This window comes from Pleurodeles waltl, chromosome 4_1 (assembly GCF_031143425.1).
Source record: "Pleurodeles waltl isolate 20211129_DDA chromosome 4_1, aPleWal1.hap1.20221129, whole genome shotgun sequence".
Classification (NCBI taxonomy): Eukaryota; Metazoa; Chordata; class Amphibia; order Caudata; family Salamandridae; genus Pleurodeles; species Pleurodeles waltl.
Genome location: NC_090442.1, coordinates 328,866,745 through 328,885,589, shown reverse-complemented (window position 1 = coordinate 328,885,589; position 18,845 = coordinate 328,866,745). Strand labels below are relative to the sequence as shown.

The 18,845-nt window shown below is 44.3% G+C and overlaps 1 protein-coding gene across 1 annotated transcript in view; it reads left to right on the top strand.

Annotated features, from left to right (window-relative positions):
- Window positions 1-18,845, top strand: part of VWF (von Willebrand factor) — a 1,017,342-nt gene that overhangs the window by 298,207 nt on the left and 700,290 nt on the right. The window contains exons 14-16 of the mRNA XM_069228440.1: window positions 2,219-2,414; window positions 4,751-4,966; window positions 7,975-8,215. Of these exons, the coding sequence (XP_069084541.1) occupies window positions 2,219-2,414; window positions 4,751-4,966; window positions 7,975-8,215 (653 nt within the window). The remainder of the gene's footprint in view (window positions 1-2,218; window positions 2,415-4,750; window positions 4,967-7,974; window positions 8,216-18,845) is intronic.

Genomic DNA, 18,845 nt, shown 5'->3' with positions numbered 1-18,845 from the left:
AGTCGCCGGAGGGTCCTCCCTGAGATGTTGATTCTCCACCAGTCGAGTCGGGGTCGCCGGGTGCAGTGTTGCAAGTCTCACGCTTCTTGCGGGGATTGCAGGGGTCTTTAAATCTGCTCCTCTGAAACAAAGTTGCAGTCTTTTTGGAGCAGGTCCGCTGTCCTCGGGAGTTTCTTGTTCCTCTTGAAGCAGGGCAGTCCTCTGAGGATTCAGAGGTCGCTGGTCCTTGAGAAAGCGTCGCTGGAGCAGGTTTCTTTAGAAGGCAGGAGACAGGCCGGTAGGACTGGGGCCAAAGCAGTTGGTGTCTTCTTTCTTCTTCTGCAGGGGTTTTCAGCTCAGCAGTCTTCTTCTTCGGTAAGTTGCAGGAATCTAAATTCTTAGGTTCAGGGAAGCCCTTAAATACTAAATTTAAGGGAGTGTTTAGGTCTGGGGGGTTAGTAGCCAATGGCTACTAGCCCTGAGGGTGAGTACCCCCTCTTTGTGCCTCCTCCCAAGGGGAGAGGGTCACATTCCTATCCCTATTGGGGGAATCCTCCATCTGCAAGATGGAGGATTTCTAAAAGTTAGAGTCACTTCAGCTCAGGACACCTTAGGGGATGTCCTGACTGGCCAGTGACTCCTCCTTGTTATTCTCATTATTTCTCCTGGACTTGCCGTCAAAAGTGGGGGCTGTGTCCAGGGGGCGGGCATCTCCACTAGCTGGAGTGCCCTGGGGCATTGTAACACGAAGCTTGAGCCTTTGAAGCTCACTGCTAGGTGTTACAGTTCCTGCAGGGGGAGGTGTGAAGCACCTCCACCCAGAGCAGGCTTTGTTTCTGTCCTCAGAGAGCACAAAGGCTCTCACCGCATGAGGTCAGAAACTCGTCTCTCAGCAGCAGGCTGGCACAGACCAGTCAGTCCTGCACTGAACAATTGGGTAAAATACAGGGGGCATCTCTAAGATGCACTCTGTGTGCATTTTTTAATAAATCCAACACTGGCATCAGTGTGGGTTTATTATTCTGAGAAGTTTGATACTAAACTTCCCAGTATTCAGTGTAGCCATTATGGAGCGGTGGAGTTCGTTTTTGACAGACTCCCAGACCATATACTCTTATGGCTACCCTGCACTTACAATTTCTAAGGTTTTGCTTAGACACTGTAGGGGCATAGTGCTCATGCACATATGCCCTCACCTGTGGTATAGTGCACCCTGCCTTAGGGCTGTAAGGCCTGCTAGAGGGGTGACTTACCTATGCCCCAGGCAGTGTGAGGTTGGCATGGCACCCTGAGGGGAGTGCCATGTCGACTTAGTCATTTTCTCCCCACCAGCACACACAAGCTGGCAAGCAGTGTGTCTGTGCTGAGTGAGGGGTCCCTAGGGTGGCATAAGACATGCTGCAGCCCTTAGAGACCTTCCCTGGCATCAGGGCCCTTGGTACCAGGGGTACCAGTTACAAGGGACTTACCTGGGTGCCAGGTTGTGCCAATTGTGGAGACAATGGTACATTTTAGGTGAAAGAACACTGGTGCTGGGGCCTGGTTAGCAGGGTCCCAGCACACTTCTCAGTCAAGTCAGCATCAGTATCAGGCAAAAAGTGGGGGGTAACTGCAACAGGGAGCCATTTCTTTACAGTCATAGGTCTAAAGGCTTAGTTGAAACCCTAATATTATGGTAAATCAGGATCCTGAATGCAGATCTGACAATAATTTCCATATATATGCACAACTTTTGGCACTTTAAGATATATTATTCTTCTCTGATGGAGCTCCTTATTAGATTCTGGCCTTTGAATCACCCTGGTGGGCAAAGTAATGAATTTGCTCGCCAGCTGGATGATCAAAGGCCTTCATACATAATAGGGCTATTAACCAGTAATCATGCCAGTCCTCAGGGTACAAAAGGGTGGAGATGGGTCTCTGCATGCTAATTACTTTTCACACTACACTTGGTCTATGAAAGCTCAACCAAACAGAAACAAAGGAGGGTATCAAGAAGTCTGAAGCTAGTCAGAGGAGGGGCTTCCCTCTGACGGTTTGGAGGGAAGGGACCAGGCAGGTGTGAGAACTAGGGGTAGGCTTAGGCTATCAGAGAACACCTTTCAACAGCCCACTTGAAGAAGCCATCCTGTAACTGATTAAATACTCCCAATATAGTGTTGATTGTTAGTGCTTTGTTTGTTGCAATGTTATTTATTATGAAAACAACAATTCTAATTAAGTGCTCCCTCCCTTCTAGCTGTCTCCACTTTATGCTGGGACAACGGTTGGTCTGTGTGGAAACTACAATGGAAATCAAGGTGATGACTTTCTCACACCGTCAGGTCTAGTGGAAGCTTTGGTGCAAGACTTTGGCAATTCCTGGAAGCTGAATGGAGATTGCTCTGATTTGTTGAAACAAGACACCGACCCTTGCAGTCTTAACCCCAAACGAGGTAATATATAAATGCCAAAATACTTATTTTACAACTACATCAAAGTAGTGCAGTAAGCACCAACATGGTATTGAGCATTGTGGTTTCTACCTACCTCCTACCTTCCTCTAAGATGTCTCCTTTGAAATCCAGTTGATCAAAGATATGGTGATGCTTCACTCTCTACATCTAAATCCTAAACAGGAAGCAGCGTAATTGCCTTTGCTCATAAAGGAGGTACTAATATTATATGGCTGTCTTGGTAGACACTCTTCAGTAGACACTTTTGCATGGAATCCTACATTAATCATGTGATTAGGTTTAGTTGGGCTTTTTTGAAAGACTTCTGTCTATTTAAATTTAATGTTTTGTAGTATGTTGTTTATAGCTGTGTTTCGGCACCATACTAAGTAGTGTGCCCGGAGGGCACAACAACGAACCCAAGGACAGTACGCCTGATAGGTGATACAGTCCCTGAATAGCATGTAGTTATTGGTAATGTTATAGAAGGGGCTACCTCTTGAAGTTTTGAAGGAAAGGGACGTGGCAGCTGTGGCAGTTAGGGGCAGGCTTAGGCTGTCAGAGAAAGTCTTTCAATAGCCCACTTGAAGGAGTCATCTTGTAACTGACTAACAGCGAACACCAGCGAGTGCACCTGATAGGTGATAGAGCCCCAGAAACTAATTTAGTTATTTCTAATACTATAGGTCACTGCATTGGATGGTTAACAACATCCACCTGAGCCCCCAGAGGTCTAGCAAGAACCCTGGCCTGTATAAAATGTAGGTCAATGTTACACTTTGATCTTTGGTAGTGATGGAGTTCCATCTTTGGTGACACTGCAACATACAATCCATTTTTTACGCCTTTACTTCTCAACACTAAAAGATCTTGTTGGCGCTGTGAACATAATGTATCCAGATATTAAAAAATACCCTAGCGCTAGCCCACCCACCAATGTGGAATAACATTATCCTATTGGTGTAGAAACCCAGTTCTTACATGTAATTACCAGTTCAATCTACAAAAGTCAGAATGGTCCAGTATGGGAAATAGCACACATTACTAGTCATTCTGGGTTCAATACATTTGAATCTACAGCTGGTAATGTCAAGGCTCAGTACAGGGGAGTTTAGGTAGTTGCTATGTTGTGCATGACACAGCAACATTTGTTTTGAAGGTTTCCAACATTGTTACAGACCTATCAATCAAGGCAGTGTGCTAGAGCACAGTTGGGCCCGTGTAAGGATTTGGAAGCATTAGGGGTGTTTGTGCTTTAGGCTGCACAAAAATCTCTCAAATGTTTACCTTACGGCTGACAAATTGAATTTTACAGCCTCAAAATTATCTTCTGGGAACCTTTCCAAGAGCACTCTTTAGGTAAAAGGAATATTGGTATGTATTGACAGTTGTCTGTCGCACCACACGAAGACAAGGGAAATGCTGTAGAGAAATGCATCAAAATTGTACTTGGATGTGTCTTGAGTTAACAACTGCAAGTTAACTGTGTTTTGCAGAAAACCCCAGTGAAAATGTGAATATATTGTTATAGAAAGAACGTCATGGGATATAAGCGTGTGGTTCAAATATTTGAACAATTGATGCTTTGGTCACCTTTGCTGATCTGGACACTTTGAGTCGTGTTTTAAACAAATGTTTGCATACCTTAGCTTCAATGATCACTTCACATACTTCAAAAAAGTGTAGACTTTTTTCAGTAGAAAACTTTCTTCCCCAAGTGATGTTTGACAAGTCATTTATTAGTCTTCGATGTTTGCAACCCTTCTTAAGGGCACAAGGCCAGATTCATAAAGGTAAAGTTAGATGAAAAGTTTAACTTAGACCAAACGTCTAACTTCACTATTAGTAAAGTTAGACTTTGATCTAATTTTACCTTTGTGAATATTGAAAAATAGTAAAGTTTGACTTTTGGTCTAATTTAGCCTTTTGGTCATACTTTATCTTTGTGAATACTAAAAAGTAGTAAAGTTATACTTTTGGCCTAACTTTACCTTTGTGAATACTGAAAGCTTGCAAAGTTAAACTTCTAGTCTAAGTTAGACTTTTGGTCTAACTTTAACTTTGTGAATCGGGCCCATGGGTTTTACCAACAATATTTTCAACTCCTTAACAGATTCTACCTATTTGGAATGATTAAAACCGTGATAACGTCATATTTAATTACTATAATTTTACTATAAACAATGATGCAGAATAATTGAAGAGAATGTGCATAATTGTCGACGATAATCCATAAAGTAATTTTTAAAGAATGAATATTAAATTAAAGTAAATAAATGCTAAAAATAGTACTATGTATTGACCCTATATGTATCTCTTTTCCTCTCTTTTTTCAGCAAGATTTGCTGAGGATGTGTGCTCCTCCCTGATGTCTGCCAAGTTCCAGCCCTGCCACCAGTCGGTCAACCCTCTGCCATATTTGAAGAACTGTCACTATGATGCGTGTTCCTGCTCTGACGGGAAGGAGTGCGTGTGTTCGGCTGTGTCCACCTACGCCATGGCCTGTGCAAGGAAAGGGGTGGTGATTGATTGGAGGGGTCCAGAGCTATGCTGTAAGTTCTACATAAAGCTGGTGACACATTTTAGAATGCTGGTAATTTGGATTCGGACTATTACTGCATGTTTAACATTGTAACAACAATTCATTTTCAGTAGTCAATCACTTCATAGTGAGCACAAACTAATAACGAAAATGTACTAAGCCTTAAATAGTGAGCAGGGCTTTAAGTGGGCCGGCTCCCGTTGGGCGACAGACCCGGCAGTGATTAAAAGTGGACATTGAAACGAGTCCCTTTTGGGCCCTGTATGCATATCGATAGATTTACGGGCAAAAACAGATCGAATTCCTAAAAATAAGAGAAAAAACGTTAAGGGTAATGCTAATCACATTTAATTTTCACATGCTTTACTTAATTCTGCATCTCCTAAGAGTGATAGCTTTTCCAGGATATAGTGTTTCTGTATTTTTTTCGTGTAGTGTATTGGTCTTGTTCAATGCATACTTTGAAATAACTCACATCCAGGTGTTTATATCGGCCACAACTGAGTTGTGTTTAAAGGCGATGCAAATGTGTGAGTAGGGTGACACTCCGTGGGGGATTTTAGTGTATATGATTAAGCCATGCCATTAATTATATAGCCTATTTAGGTTCTGGCATCTCTTCGTTTTCATGGGGGAGAGGGGGTGATGCTGCTTTTTCAGGCTTCTACACCTTCATTCTCTCTCCCTTAAAGATCGCTCAACCCTCACACTCCCTGAAGGTGCCCACATTAAGCCCCTGACCAAAGCGTCCACCCTCAACCCCCCTGCCGGGGGCTCAATCTCAATGGCGAATAGAAACCGCAGCAACGGGCATCCTTGCCCCGTTCCCTTTTGTACTGAGAACTGATCTGACAACGTGCACCCCCCTAGCCCTCGGGTCTGTAAATAACAGCCGCATACAAGTGATACATCGAGGCCCGAAGTTCAGTTCATGTAGTGCACAGAATAGGTAATCCCGCCTGAATGAATGAAAGGCCGTATAAAGTCCACTAGGGGATACACATGATCCTGGTATCCGGCCGGCCTGGGCATTGTAGTCGCATCGGACGTTGGCTCGTGGCCTGATGGGTAATAAAAGCAGATTGGTCCGGAAGCCCCTGAGAATCTAGCCTCAGCTCATTAGCTAGGGCCTCGGCCCAGATTTAACCTCAATATTTAATATTGAGACGGTAAGAGGAGCAGCGGTCGGGCGGGCGAACAGGTTCGTGTATGAGCAAAATTTCAGCTCAACGCAGGTCAGGATGGAGCTATTATCAAATCCTATTTTATCCTGATATTGATTACATATGCATTTCGTTAGTTTGCCTTTCAAATAAATGAGCTGTCATTTTTATTATAATGTATTTTAGGTGAAAAAGTGACACATTGGGACAAAGTTGGTGTGTGTTGGTGTGTGCGGTGATGTGGGATGGGCTACACAGGCGTGATCCTCCACAGAGGGGGACCCTCTCTCTCTTCATTCAAAATGCCCCCAAAAAGTGCAAAGTGAAGAAAAATATCGTTCGAGAAGTGCCTTCCAGGCGCAATACGATTTCCTATCCGCCATGTTATGCCACAGGGCCTTTTAGAAGGAAGGGTCAAATATTGCTCAATTTTCATGCACACATTTCTATAACGTTTCGACGAAAATAATGCATTTCCTGCTGCCGGCGAAATATTGTTCACAATTGTTCTGACTATGACCTCTAGGAGTCCCAATACAGTTTCTTTTGAAAATCACACTTCTTTTTAAAGAGAGCAAGTCCTTGTGATTTCAGTCAATTCAGTGCGAAGATATTTTTTAGGTGTTGGTGCGATACATGTAGCCGGAGCAAGAAAGTGTAGAAGGTGAATAATCTCTTAGCCTACAGCGCCGACTGCTGCCCAATAGGTTGTGATGCCCGTTGGTCAAATCATAAGTCACTCGTAATGCAAAGAAGTTTGTTAAGGAACACTTAGAAATGTCCACAGTATCTTAAGCCAACTCCAAACGCTGGGTTCCCTGTTCATGACATTACAGGGATGGCCATGGTGCAAGGTAAATAAAGTCAAAACAGACATAATAAGACACAAGCTCATACCTCCTCTCTCTTCTCCGCCTCCTCCTCAGCTCATTATGGGCCTTCATTTACAAGGCCTTTGCGCCACTGCTGCATCATTTTTTTCACGCAGAGGTCTGGCTAAGCAGTGCTTTACACTGCTCCAGATTTACAAACTGACGCACTGGGCCAAAAGCATCAGCTTGTAAATCCTTGCTTCACATTATACCTGTGCCAGGTATAATGTATGCAAGGTAGGTGTTTCCTGGCAAAAACCCATGCAAAACTGAGGCATTGAAGTTTACAATATTTCACTGCGTCATTCTGCAACTTCACTGCATCAAAATTTTAACATCTGCTATGAGAAGGCATTGCTAGAGTAGAGTCATTTCTTTATGCTGGTCAAGCAATGCGTAAGTTTAGCGCCACAAATGCGTCAGAATTTCTGACACATCTGTGAAAACATGTGTCATGGAGATCTGCATAGTAAATACAGTGCATCCATGGCATCGTTAGGGAGTCCTTGGGCAGCGCAAGAAATCTGACGCATCAGGGCGATGCATCAGTTTCTTGTAAATGAGGCCCTATATTTTTCCTCTGACTTTTTTTGGTCTCTCCACTACAAAGACTTTTCTCAGCCCACTGAACTACACCTCCCCCCCACACACACTTTAGATTCTCCTAGTACTTGGGGTGCCACCAGATAAGGCATGTCACTTTGTCCTTATGTGCAACAAAAGGTTTCCCTTTTGGCAGGGGCATGACACAGGCCCTTGCAACTCTCTGGGGTAGGGGAGATACCCTTTAGGGGGCCCCATTCAGCCACACACCAGTAAATATTTGTGAGCTATTGGAGTGCTGTGGGCCCCTTATCACAGTCTGCAGGGGGGTGGAGGGCATAATTTTGCGTTACTCCACTGCCCAATGGTAAAAAGCCACTCCGTCTAAAACTTCAACATTGCATGGCCCGATCATGATATTTTCACACACTCTCTTACAGCGATAAAGTGCGCCGAAGGCCAGGTTTACGAGCAGTGTGGAACACCATGCAACAGGACCTGCCGCTCCCTAGCTGTGCCTGAAGTGGACTGCAATGACGTCTGCATGGAAGGTTGCTACTGCCCACCTGGCCTGTTCACCAACGAGCACGGGGAGTGTGTGCCCAAGTCCCAGTGCTCCTGTTACTACGATGGAGAATTATTCCAGCCTGATGATGTGTTTGCCAATCACTACACAATGTGGTAGGTATGACGTGCCCTTCATTTGAGATGTGAAAAAAGCATTTCCTAGGGCTAGAGTGTCGAAGGTGTCAATAAAAATAAGGTAAACTGTAGGGAACATCACTCACCAAGAATGTGCAACTAAGCCTTGATGCCAGATAGCGGCTGCTGTACACTTTTTTGCTTCTAGTGTGCTATGGGGGGCTCTGACTGGTGATGCCTAATAATTCCCAGTGAGAAGAACTTCAAAGAGTGTAATGGAGGCCCCTAGTCAGAATGTCTAGTCAAAGCCTCTAAAAACATGATGAGGTTAAGCTAAGTGGTACCATGCATCAAATCCTCCCCAGTTGTGGGTCTACTGTTTTAAGGGACCAACCGGTGAATGATGTCACAATACATCTCAAAACCCAAATATATGTCATCAAACAAAGCAACTTTATAGAATGCGTGTTACTGGTGATGGTTGGTGATGCAGAACTTGTTAAAGAGAGCTGTTGTTCTCCTCTTAGAGGGCTTTGATATATAGCTGAAAATACCCCAGGCCAACGTCATTGATTACAGGCATTTTAACAGTTTTCAGTAGTGCATGGTTTGATACTCTCTTATGGCGCCGATAGGATTATGAGAGCACAGTTTCATTGATCTAGCGATTCTATCAAATACCATGAAAAATTATGTATTCTGTTTCATGTAGTGATTGGAACCCAGATTGCAAGTGGTCCAGCCACATCTCTCAACTCACCTCTGCTGCTGGAGGAAGTGAGGCTGAGTGTCTCATAAAGCCTCTTTCATGATGCTTGGGCCAGAAAGCCGAGGTCATCATGAAGGTGTCAGGGGTCGAACATGAGAGGACTCTTCTTTTGTAACTGTTGATCATTTCTTCTTAACATCCTATACCTTTTTGACCCCATAAAAGTGGAAAATAGGAGGAGGGGAATAAAAAAATGACATTTTGAAAACTCAAATGAGAGATTCTCTGAAGTCATATGAGGAAAGATAATTCTAGGGCTAAGATGAGGGAAACATTGACTCTTGAAGGGGGAGCTATGGGCCAGATGTAGGTACGTATTAGATTGCGACTTGCAATTTGCGAGTCATAGCGACTCGCAAATTGCAACTCGCAATACGAGATGCAGAAAGGTGTCTCAGACACCTTCTGCGACTCGCTACGGGGTCGCAAAGACCCACCTCATGAATATTAATGAGGTGGGTCGCAGTTTGCAACCCCATAGCGAGTCTAGGCACTCACAGGGATGGTGGCCTGCTGGATACATCAGACCACCATGTCCGTGACTGCTTCTTTAATAAAGCAGTTTTTTTTTCTTTTTGCAGCCTGTTTTCCTTAAAGGAAAACGGGCTGCAAAAAGAAAAAATACCAAAACCATTTAGTTTCGTTTTTTTCAGAGTAGGCAGTGGTCCATAGGACCACTGCCTGCTCTGAAAAAATATTTTTTGTGGCATTCGCAAAGAGGAAGGGGTCCCCTGGGGACCCCTTCCCTTTTACGAATGAGTTACCATCCACTTCAAGTGGATGGTAACTGCGAGTTGGTTTGCGACCGCATTCGCGGTCCCAAAGCAACTCTGCATGGCGATGCGGTCGCAAATAGGAAGGGAACACCCCTTCCTATTTGCGAGTCGCAGCCTCAAATTGCGCGTCGGTACCGACTCGCAATTTGAGGTTGTGCATCGCGTTTGGCATTTTGCGCCTCGCAAACTGCATTTTTCGCCGTTTGCGAGGCGCAAAAGGCTTCCTACTTCTGGCCCTATATCTTCTCAAACGGGAGGCCCATAAGGAAAAGGCAGATTTTCAATGAATGCTCTGCTACTAAACTCCTGCTTTGGTGAAATAATATAGAAGCGAAGCATTTTAACAAAAGAATGCAACTCTACTGTAGTTTACTAGAATGTCTGAAAAATGGCTTCCTTGGTAAGTTTGAGGCAGTGTTCATTTTTGTGATATATTTGTTACTGTTACTGATACCTAGCAGATGCAAACCCTTATTACCTTAAGACCTGCAACCATAAGATCTATACATTATTAAGTGCAGTTGATGCAGTATTGGTAGTCCAGAAATCATACAGTCTTCAGCTCTTCTCTATGTATATCAAAAGGACCACTTTACACAACGCTTTGGTACATTGTTGCAGTGCAAAGGCAAAAGAGCATGAAACAAACTTTGGGCTCTATCACAAAAAGTGAGCACTGCGAGTACTGACTTAAGACATAAGGCCTTATTTAGAATTTGGTGGCTGGGAATACTCTGTCACAAACACGGAAAATGTCCCATTCACCACGTTACAAGTGTATTATAGACTATGGCCCTTGTAAAATAGAGTGCAGGATATCAGTGACATTTTAAGGGAGTGTCCCGTGCTCCAAACTCTCACTAAGGACCATAGTCTCTGCAACAGCGTTTGGCTGACAGGTGTCTTAAATAGTTAACGGGTTCTAGCAGAGCTATTTAACCACTTTAGACACTGTAAATGGTTGTGTATCAATGGAACTTTAAAGGCATGTGTTGCTTCTGGCTACTAATGAAGCAACATTTGTAGACAAATTTGGAGTAAATCATAGAACAATAAACAATAACATACAAAAAATAACATAACAACACATTTTTTTTTTTACTAATTAACCTGGAGTGCCAACGTGAACAGCAGCGGCTGGCAAGTACTTAGAGTAGGGGTGGGGGGCAGGAAGTGGGTGACAGGGGGCTGCATGCGTGCAAGGTGAGTGGCAACAGTAAATAAAAAAAAGAAATAGCCACTTACTTTGCTTGCTGCACAACATCCTCACTTTGGTCAGTGTACTGCTCTGTCTTCTCCAACTTCCAGCAAATACCCCTAACCAATCCTGGTGCTGCTTTCATGCTCGTAACCAGCATGAAAGCAGTGCCAGGATTGAAGGGAGCAAACTCTCACAGCCCTCTTAGGAGCACTGGAGGCCTGTGTCTTAAGACAGCTGGGTTGGAAAAGTTTAAAGTGCGCATGTCTGGCTAGCCGTCACAAGACGGTCTGCCAAAGAGACATGCACACTTTAAACCAGTGCACAGGCAGCCCACCACTCCTCTCTGCTGCAGCAATGGCCCCGCCCATCCTGACACTGGGTTCAGGACGAGTTGAGGAAAAATAAAATGGAAATTAATTAACTTCATTACCATTTTATCTTTCGTCTCTGGGGGCATTTCAGTGGGATGATGCTCCTCTGCTCTAATGGAGGAGCTGTCCATGCAAGTGAACAGCATTATTAACCAGTCAAAACATGCTGAACTCAATCCATCCTCTAAAGGGAGTAAATGCTGGGTCAAAAGACTGATATTATCACACATTTACACTTTGACTCTCAGCTGAGCAGTACCATTGGCTTGAGTGGATGCAAAGTAGAACATCTTGTCAGTTTCACTACTTTACACAATTACAAATGAGATCATATCCTATCCTTAACCCTTGTACCAAAATCAAACATAGTAGTCAACAGATGTATTTTCCTCAGAAGAAAAGTTGAAAGTTGACGGACTTCATACTGGTTTGATATTTATGTTCAATAGCAAAAAAAATCAAGAAATTATTTCTGCATAATTGTGTTAAAGATTGTCGACAAATCACAACTCACAGAGTGTGCAAGTTAAACTTTGAGCCAGACTCCAGCACAAATGAAAAAGACCTGGTGAGGATAAATCAAAGGCAGGATCTTCTACACTTGTGCCTGTGGATAGCGAGGTGTGCAGGTGATTCACAGGATTTTAGTCATATCTGGAACGCGTTTAGGCAATTCTGGGCCAGCTAGTGCTCAAATGTTTTAAGTCAGAAACTCAGGTATCTAGCACATTGGGTGAATGTTCAAGGTACGACTTGGGATAGTCGGCATATTAATGAATTGAGATACCCAAATAACCAATAGTATGTACATTTAGTCGCGCACTGCTAATTCACCGGTACATATAACTTTAGATTAATGATTAATGTTTATTAAGTGAATCAACAGCAGTTTACAAGTACATGCACGTGTGTATGTGCAAGCATCTTTTCTGTATTTTTCTTATTTTGTTTTGCTGTCAACTGTAATGGCAAAATGAAGAACAGATTGTAATGAAATGTATTGTGCTGCTAGGTACATAGGGCCACATGTACGAAGCTTTTTGCACATCGCAAACAGCGAATCTGGCTGTTTGCAACGTGCAAAAAGCACTTCCCCATGTGCAAACCCAGTTTTGCGATTCTGTAAACTTTTTACCGAATCGCAAAACAGGATTGCGACTCGCAACTAGAAAGGGGTGTCCCCTTCCTAATTGCAACTCGCAGTCCCATGTATGATTGTTTTGTGACAGCGAATGCTTTTTTTTTTGTATGCATCTCGTTTTCCTTTAAGGAAAATGGGCTGCATTACAAACAAAAAAACCTGCTTCATTTAAAAGCAGTCACAGACATGGTGGTCTGCTGTCTCCAGCAGGCCACCATCCATCGTGAGGGTCGCCATTCCCAAGGGGGTCGCAAATTGAGTCATACTTCATGAATAATCATGAGGTTGACATTTGCGACCCCCTTGCGAGTCGCAAATAGTGTCAAGGACACTATCCTACATACTGTTTTGCGACTCGCAAATTGCGAGTTGCTCAGACTCGCAATTTGCGAGTTGCAAAAAGAAAGCTTGATACATGTAGCCCATAGCTCTTTATATATCTCTGGTGGAGCCTGAAGCGCTTTACTCATGCAGATAATTAAAGACAAAGGACCAGATTTACTAATATTTGATGCAATGCAACACAGCAAGACCCCTAGCTACACTGTGTCAAATGGAGAGGGCTGGAAAGGGCCATATTTACTTACGTATGCCGCATTTCTGCTCTTTCTCTGTGCTGCCTCAGTTATGGTTGCCAAGTGCTAATGCAGGCACCCTTGTGCCATGGTGCAAGGGTGTCTGGGTTACAGGCAGGATTGTTTTTGTGGAGTAAGAGGGACCTTCTCGCACACAAATAATCTTCGGAGTCATTTTCCTCTTTCTATACGGCCGGCAGAATGCAGCACATGTAAAAAGCGAAAAAACAAGAAGTAAACACATTTTTCCTCGTTGCCCTTCACCTGGGATGGCATAACATTTTGGTGAATTTCCAGGATTACAAGTGTTAGTAAATCTGGCAATGCACCAAAATCCATAGAACACCTTCCCCATGCAGAGTAATGGAAAGCAGTGACTGGCGCTGCCTTGCCTTACTCCACACTTACTATTCCACGCAGAGCCATGCAAAGTGGCATAGTAAATTTGACATAAGGGCTTGTGTCTTCTGCGTCACCTTGAGTGACGCAATAGCAATACAAGTCCTCAGTAAATCTGGGTCAATCTGTTGATGAAAAACAGGATGAGGTAAAATCTACTTATTGGATGAACTGTGCAAACAGGAAACCTAAACTTGAAATCAATCTTGGCTTCCATACTTGACCAAACTGTATGATCCAAGGCAAAATACAGTATTTCACTGTGCTTCATTTTCCTTCACCATCACTTCGAAGAGCACTTTGAAATACATGAATTCAGGATGTGTACTGTAATAAAAACCTCCATTGACTATCATTTTTCCTCCATCTATATTACAAACGCAGGCAACATCCAAGCTGCAATGACTTGTCTGTTTGTTCACTAATGGCATTGCGGTAGGGTGGTAAGGGAGGAGCATTCGTGGTCAACAGCAGGCATTCATTACAGTGGATGCTCAATGCTACAATGTTGTTGATTTCCTGTTGGTTTCTGGTTAGTTCTGTTCTTGGCTGTTACTGTGATCTAAGCTTACCCCTGTCAAAGAAGCCATGTCAAATCAGCTTCTTTATTTTGAGCGGTCTTAGATTGATACAACATACTTTTTACTTTGCACATAGCCATAGTGTATGTACAATGCAGACCCAGCAAAGCTTGGATACATAGTAATTTGGAATGGGTTTACAGGAAGCTCACTCTTTATTCACAGCTACTGGTGATAGCCGCTATCTCCTTTCTTCCGGAAATGGCAATTTTAAAGATGACAGTAAACGAGGAGGCAATAACAAGTGATAATATGATCCTAAGCCATCTACCCTCACTCTGGGCCAATCTGCTGTGACCACCCCTTAGCACTCCCAGCTTAGCTCATGCACCAACCTCAATTCCCATCCTAGATTGGGAGCAGTCCATATGACTAAGGTCTTCAGCACTGCCACTCAAACCCCTTATCATCTGCAGTATAGGGGCCACTATGAGCAAGACCATAATGAAGCAGGAGGCCCTAGTCTAGAGGAAGAAGCACATGGATGCTCCAGCATCACCAGGCCTGGTGCCATCTGGCTGCTTGGTTAAAAGATGCAGTTGGCCTCATGGTCCACAGGAGCCTGCTGCTGATCCTGGTGTCATTTGCCTCAGGTAAGGCCAACACTTAACACTGTGCTATTCCTATCTGCCCCTTGGCACCACTAGTCCATTGTCCTGGGGAAATTGCAGCACACAATGCAGGAGTATGTCTGTCTATACCTTTGGACTAGTCCATCCCCAGGAACTCAACAGAGATAGTTGCAGCCAGCTGCACTCTATTGCTATTATACAACCTCTTACAATGCCCCTAACCCTAGGAAGCTTTGTGCTACACTTAGGTCCTTAAGGGGGTAGGAGAAGTTACTTTTTATTATGCATTAGCGTGTGCTAATCATAACTTTTCATTAAAACAAAACTTGCTAAGAAGTATGTTGGTGTAAAAGGGATGCACACAGGACAAGAACAAGGATTTTTTAATACTCCATGCAAAATAGCATTTTGATGTAGGAATGCTCACTGCACTATTTACCCAACTCTAGCAAATTTCAATAAAGAAAGCTTTCATGTGTAAACAGCATTTGTAAACAGCATCTGTGAATGCCAGTACTCACATGCTTTGGTACATTAAAGTCAGACCTATTGGCTTTACCAATGTTTGTTACTAGTTGTATTTCATTTTATAGCTCCCCTCTACTTCTTCATTTGCTTCTCCCTCTTCCATCTGTGATACTCCCTCTTTAACTATTCATTTATCATTTGGCTCTTCATATTTAATTTTTGACACGTTATTTGCCCTTTGCCAAATCTTGTAAACGTTAGATGCCTATGGCGCTACCAGTCCCTCTTTTATGTCACTCTTGTGATGGTTGTATTGTCAGTGTGATGCACAGGTTCTAATTTATGGAAGTCTGTCCTCAAACACCAGTGTCAGAAAAGGCCTCTTTTGACATGGTTAGCCCACACTTTTTGCCTGGTAAATGATGTAGCCTCAAAGTTGTTAGTGCCGAGACACCTTTAGCTGCCACTATAAGTCCCTAGTAAATGGTACGCAGGTACCCAGGGCATGGGGTAGTAAGGGTAGGCCTCTGAGGGCAGCAACACTGATTGTGCCACCCTCTATGGCCATGTGCATTCATATGCACCCAGCCCTGCCATTGCAGGCTGAGTGTCCTGATGCAATCCCAAAAAACAAACTCAACATGACACACTGCCTGTGTGCCCTGTACACCACCCACTGCATGCAGTATAGGTAAGACACTCTTCTGGCAGGCCTTCCAGCCCTAAGGCAGGGTGCACTACACTTTATGTTAGGGCATAGCTGCATGAGCAATATGCCCCCACTGTGTCCTTGCCAAACCTGGGTCATAGTCAGTGAACAGAGCAGCCATTTTAAGTGAATGTGCTGGACACTGGTCAATAGGAGTTTCACAGTTGCATGATAGCAACTCTGAACCCTGGGTTGTTTGGTATCAAACAACTCAGAATTATAAATCCAACCTGGTACAAGTTTTGGATTTATTGCAAAATGCACCCAGGGATCACCCTAGAGGTGTCCCCTGCAAAAGCTAACTACGTTGGCATGGTTGCTGGCTGGTCACAACCAGCCTGCCACCACCAGACAAGAGTCTGAATCCCTGGGGTGAGAGGTCCTGCTCTCTTGGCTTTAGAACAATGCCCTTCCTGGGTGGAGGTGCTAACACCCCCTCCCTCAGGAATGTGCACTGCCCTGCTAGCAAGCTTCAAAGGGCTTACTGCCCTTGAAACTCAACCCCCAGGGCGGCTGGTAGAAGCAGATGGCCGCCCGGTGGAAAACTAGACAAAGGACAGGAGGGGTGGTCAGTCCTGGCTTGCACGACCCCTAAAGTGTTGCAGGCGAGGTGACCGCTCCATTTCATTTTCCTCAATCTTGCATGGAAGGAAGATAGCCAATCAAGCGTAGGGAAGTGACAACTGCCCACACAAAGTGGTCACTTAGTGGGTGAAGCCACCCTAGGGTAGATGACCCATTGGTCACTTCTGGGTCCCCCCTAAAACACCCACTAAATACAGTATTAAGTGGGCATCCCTAGACCAAGAAATCAGATTTCATGGAAAAAAGAAGACCAGCAACAAAGAAGCCCCTAAGGCTCGAGAATTGAAGTCCTGCTGCACCAAGATAAGGCGGCAAACCCTGCCTGCTGCACCCAGGACTTGACAATCGCCACTGAGGGCTTGGACATTGGACGTACTCTACAAACCCCCAGAGGGCCTCCACTCTTCAAAAATCCCCAAAGATCTCCCTCCGGGGTGAAGGCATCACTCTAAGCTCCAAGGAACCAAAGACCCAGTGAAGGCTACTTCACTGACCAGCTGCTGACCAAGGAACTGGACACTGCAGCCAGACTAAATTTCACTCACTAGAACGTGAGGACAAAAGCTACCAGTGTGCCAAGTTTGTTGGCACTGCAACTTCAAGTAGCTAGACCGTGCAATAGCCCCAGGTACTGGTCACCTCACATTGGACACCCAGAAGGTCAGTCTGGACTGAAAAAGGACCAGGAGGAAACCCTAGCCAAGGGACTTCAGGAACCACCCAGACCTCCTACCAGAGTGCCCCAGCTAACCTTCAACCGACCCTCAAATTAACCTAACTCCCGCTTCCAAGGGCACCTATGTGCACAGCTCCTGGCTCACTGATTTGCTCTGCACCCGGCCTCCCTGTGCCCTGCACTGTAGATCCAATTGTGCCCTAAGAGTCCCACACCCCTGGTGATCTCAACATTCCAAGGGGACCCACCGGACTTACCTTTAAGTCTACCTGTGCAGTGCTTTCCAAGTGGTCCCCCGCAGTGGTCTGGCACCAGCTTCATTGACCTTCTGCAGCTGCTCCCGCTGGAACTGGTAGTTGCCCAAACGTCTCCAGCTGGTCCAGGGTCCCCAAAGGCGACCTCAACCTACCTGCAATAGGAGACATTGGTAAACTCATTGCCTGATTTACTGTGAATTTTCAAAGTATTTCTCCATTGATTCCCATGGTGCATAGTTACTCACAAAAGACTAACTTTATTAAAACCTACCCAATTTTGATGATCTTGGACTTAACAATTTTATAAAAATCTGAAGTATTTTTGTAAATTGGTCTTGAGTTATTCTTTATTCTTTGGAGTGTGTTCCTCAATTTATTGATACTGTGAGTACAACAAATGCTTTGCACTTCTCCAAGATTAGCCTAACTGCTTGACAAAGCTACCTTAAAAAGGAGAGCATTAGGTGGTCTAGTTTTTATCTCTGCAAACCAACTTGGGTTTGCCTGGAACCCCTACACAGTGTGTCTAGCTTTGCACACTGTATAAATGACCAGCCTCCGCCAACCTGCACCATAAATGAGTTACGGTCCGTCCTCAGACTCACCCATCATAGGCAGACTACTAATTTCCAATCAATAACATCTGCAAGAAGTCATCAGAGTAAGACCAACCTAGCCAAGACACAAAAAATCAACTCAATAGCCCTAAATGAAGAATTAGCTCAAACATACCACCCTATAACACCAACTATACACATTGTACTTCATCACTCACACAAGAACTCCTGGTAAAGTGCAGTTACATGGCATACGATACATAGTCCTACAAGTGCACACAACTATAGAGTTTACCATTCAGCTAGCATATGAAGCAGAGGGTAAATACATTTGCCCCATGTTGACGCACACTGTAAAGACAAGCCTGAGACTCTTCACCCCTTGCATGGGTTTAGATGGCTGGTCACATGTTCCTCTCGATATGGAACACAACCACAAAGAAGCCCCAAGTTCAAAACACAACAGAAAAGGCTTTAAACAGAATAAGGTCTATACTTGGACATCCCTGTGAAGGATTCTTCCCGGGCGAAACCTAAACACAAACACGCCTGTTGGTAGTTGGCTCTGTATGTGCTATTTCAAAGTAAGGAATAGCATGCACAGAGTCCAAGGGTTCCCCTTAGAGGTAAAATAGTGGTAAAAATAGATATGTAATATCTTGTTTGAAAGGTATTGCAGGTAAGTACATTAGGAACTTTGAATCATTTCAATTGCATGTATACTTTTCAAGTTATTGACAAATAGCTACTTTAAAAGTGGACACAGTGCAATTTTCACAGTTCCTGGGGGAGGTAAGTTTTTGTTAGTTTTACCAGGTAAGTAAGACACTTACAGGGTTCAGTTCTTGGTCCAAGGTAGCCCACCGTTGGGGGTTCAGAGCAACCCCAAAGTCACCACACCAGCAGCTCAGGGCCGGTCAGGTGCAGAGTTCAAAGTGGTGCCCAAAACGCATAGGCTAGAATGGAGAGAAGGGGGTGCCCCGGTTCCGGTCGGCTTGCAGGTAAGTACCCGCGTCTTTGGAGGGCAGACCA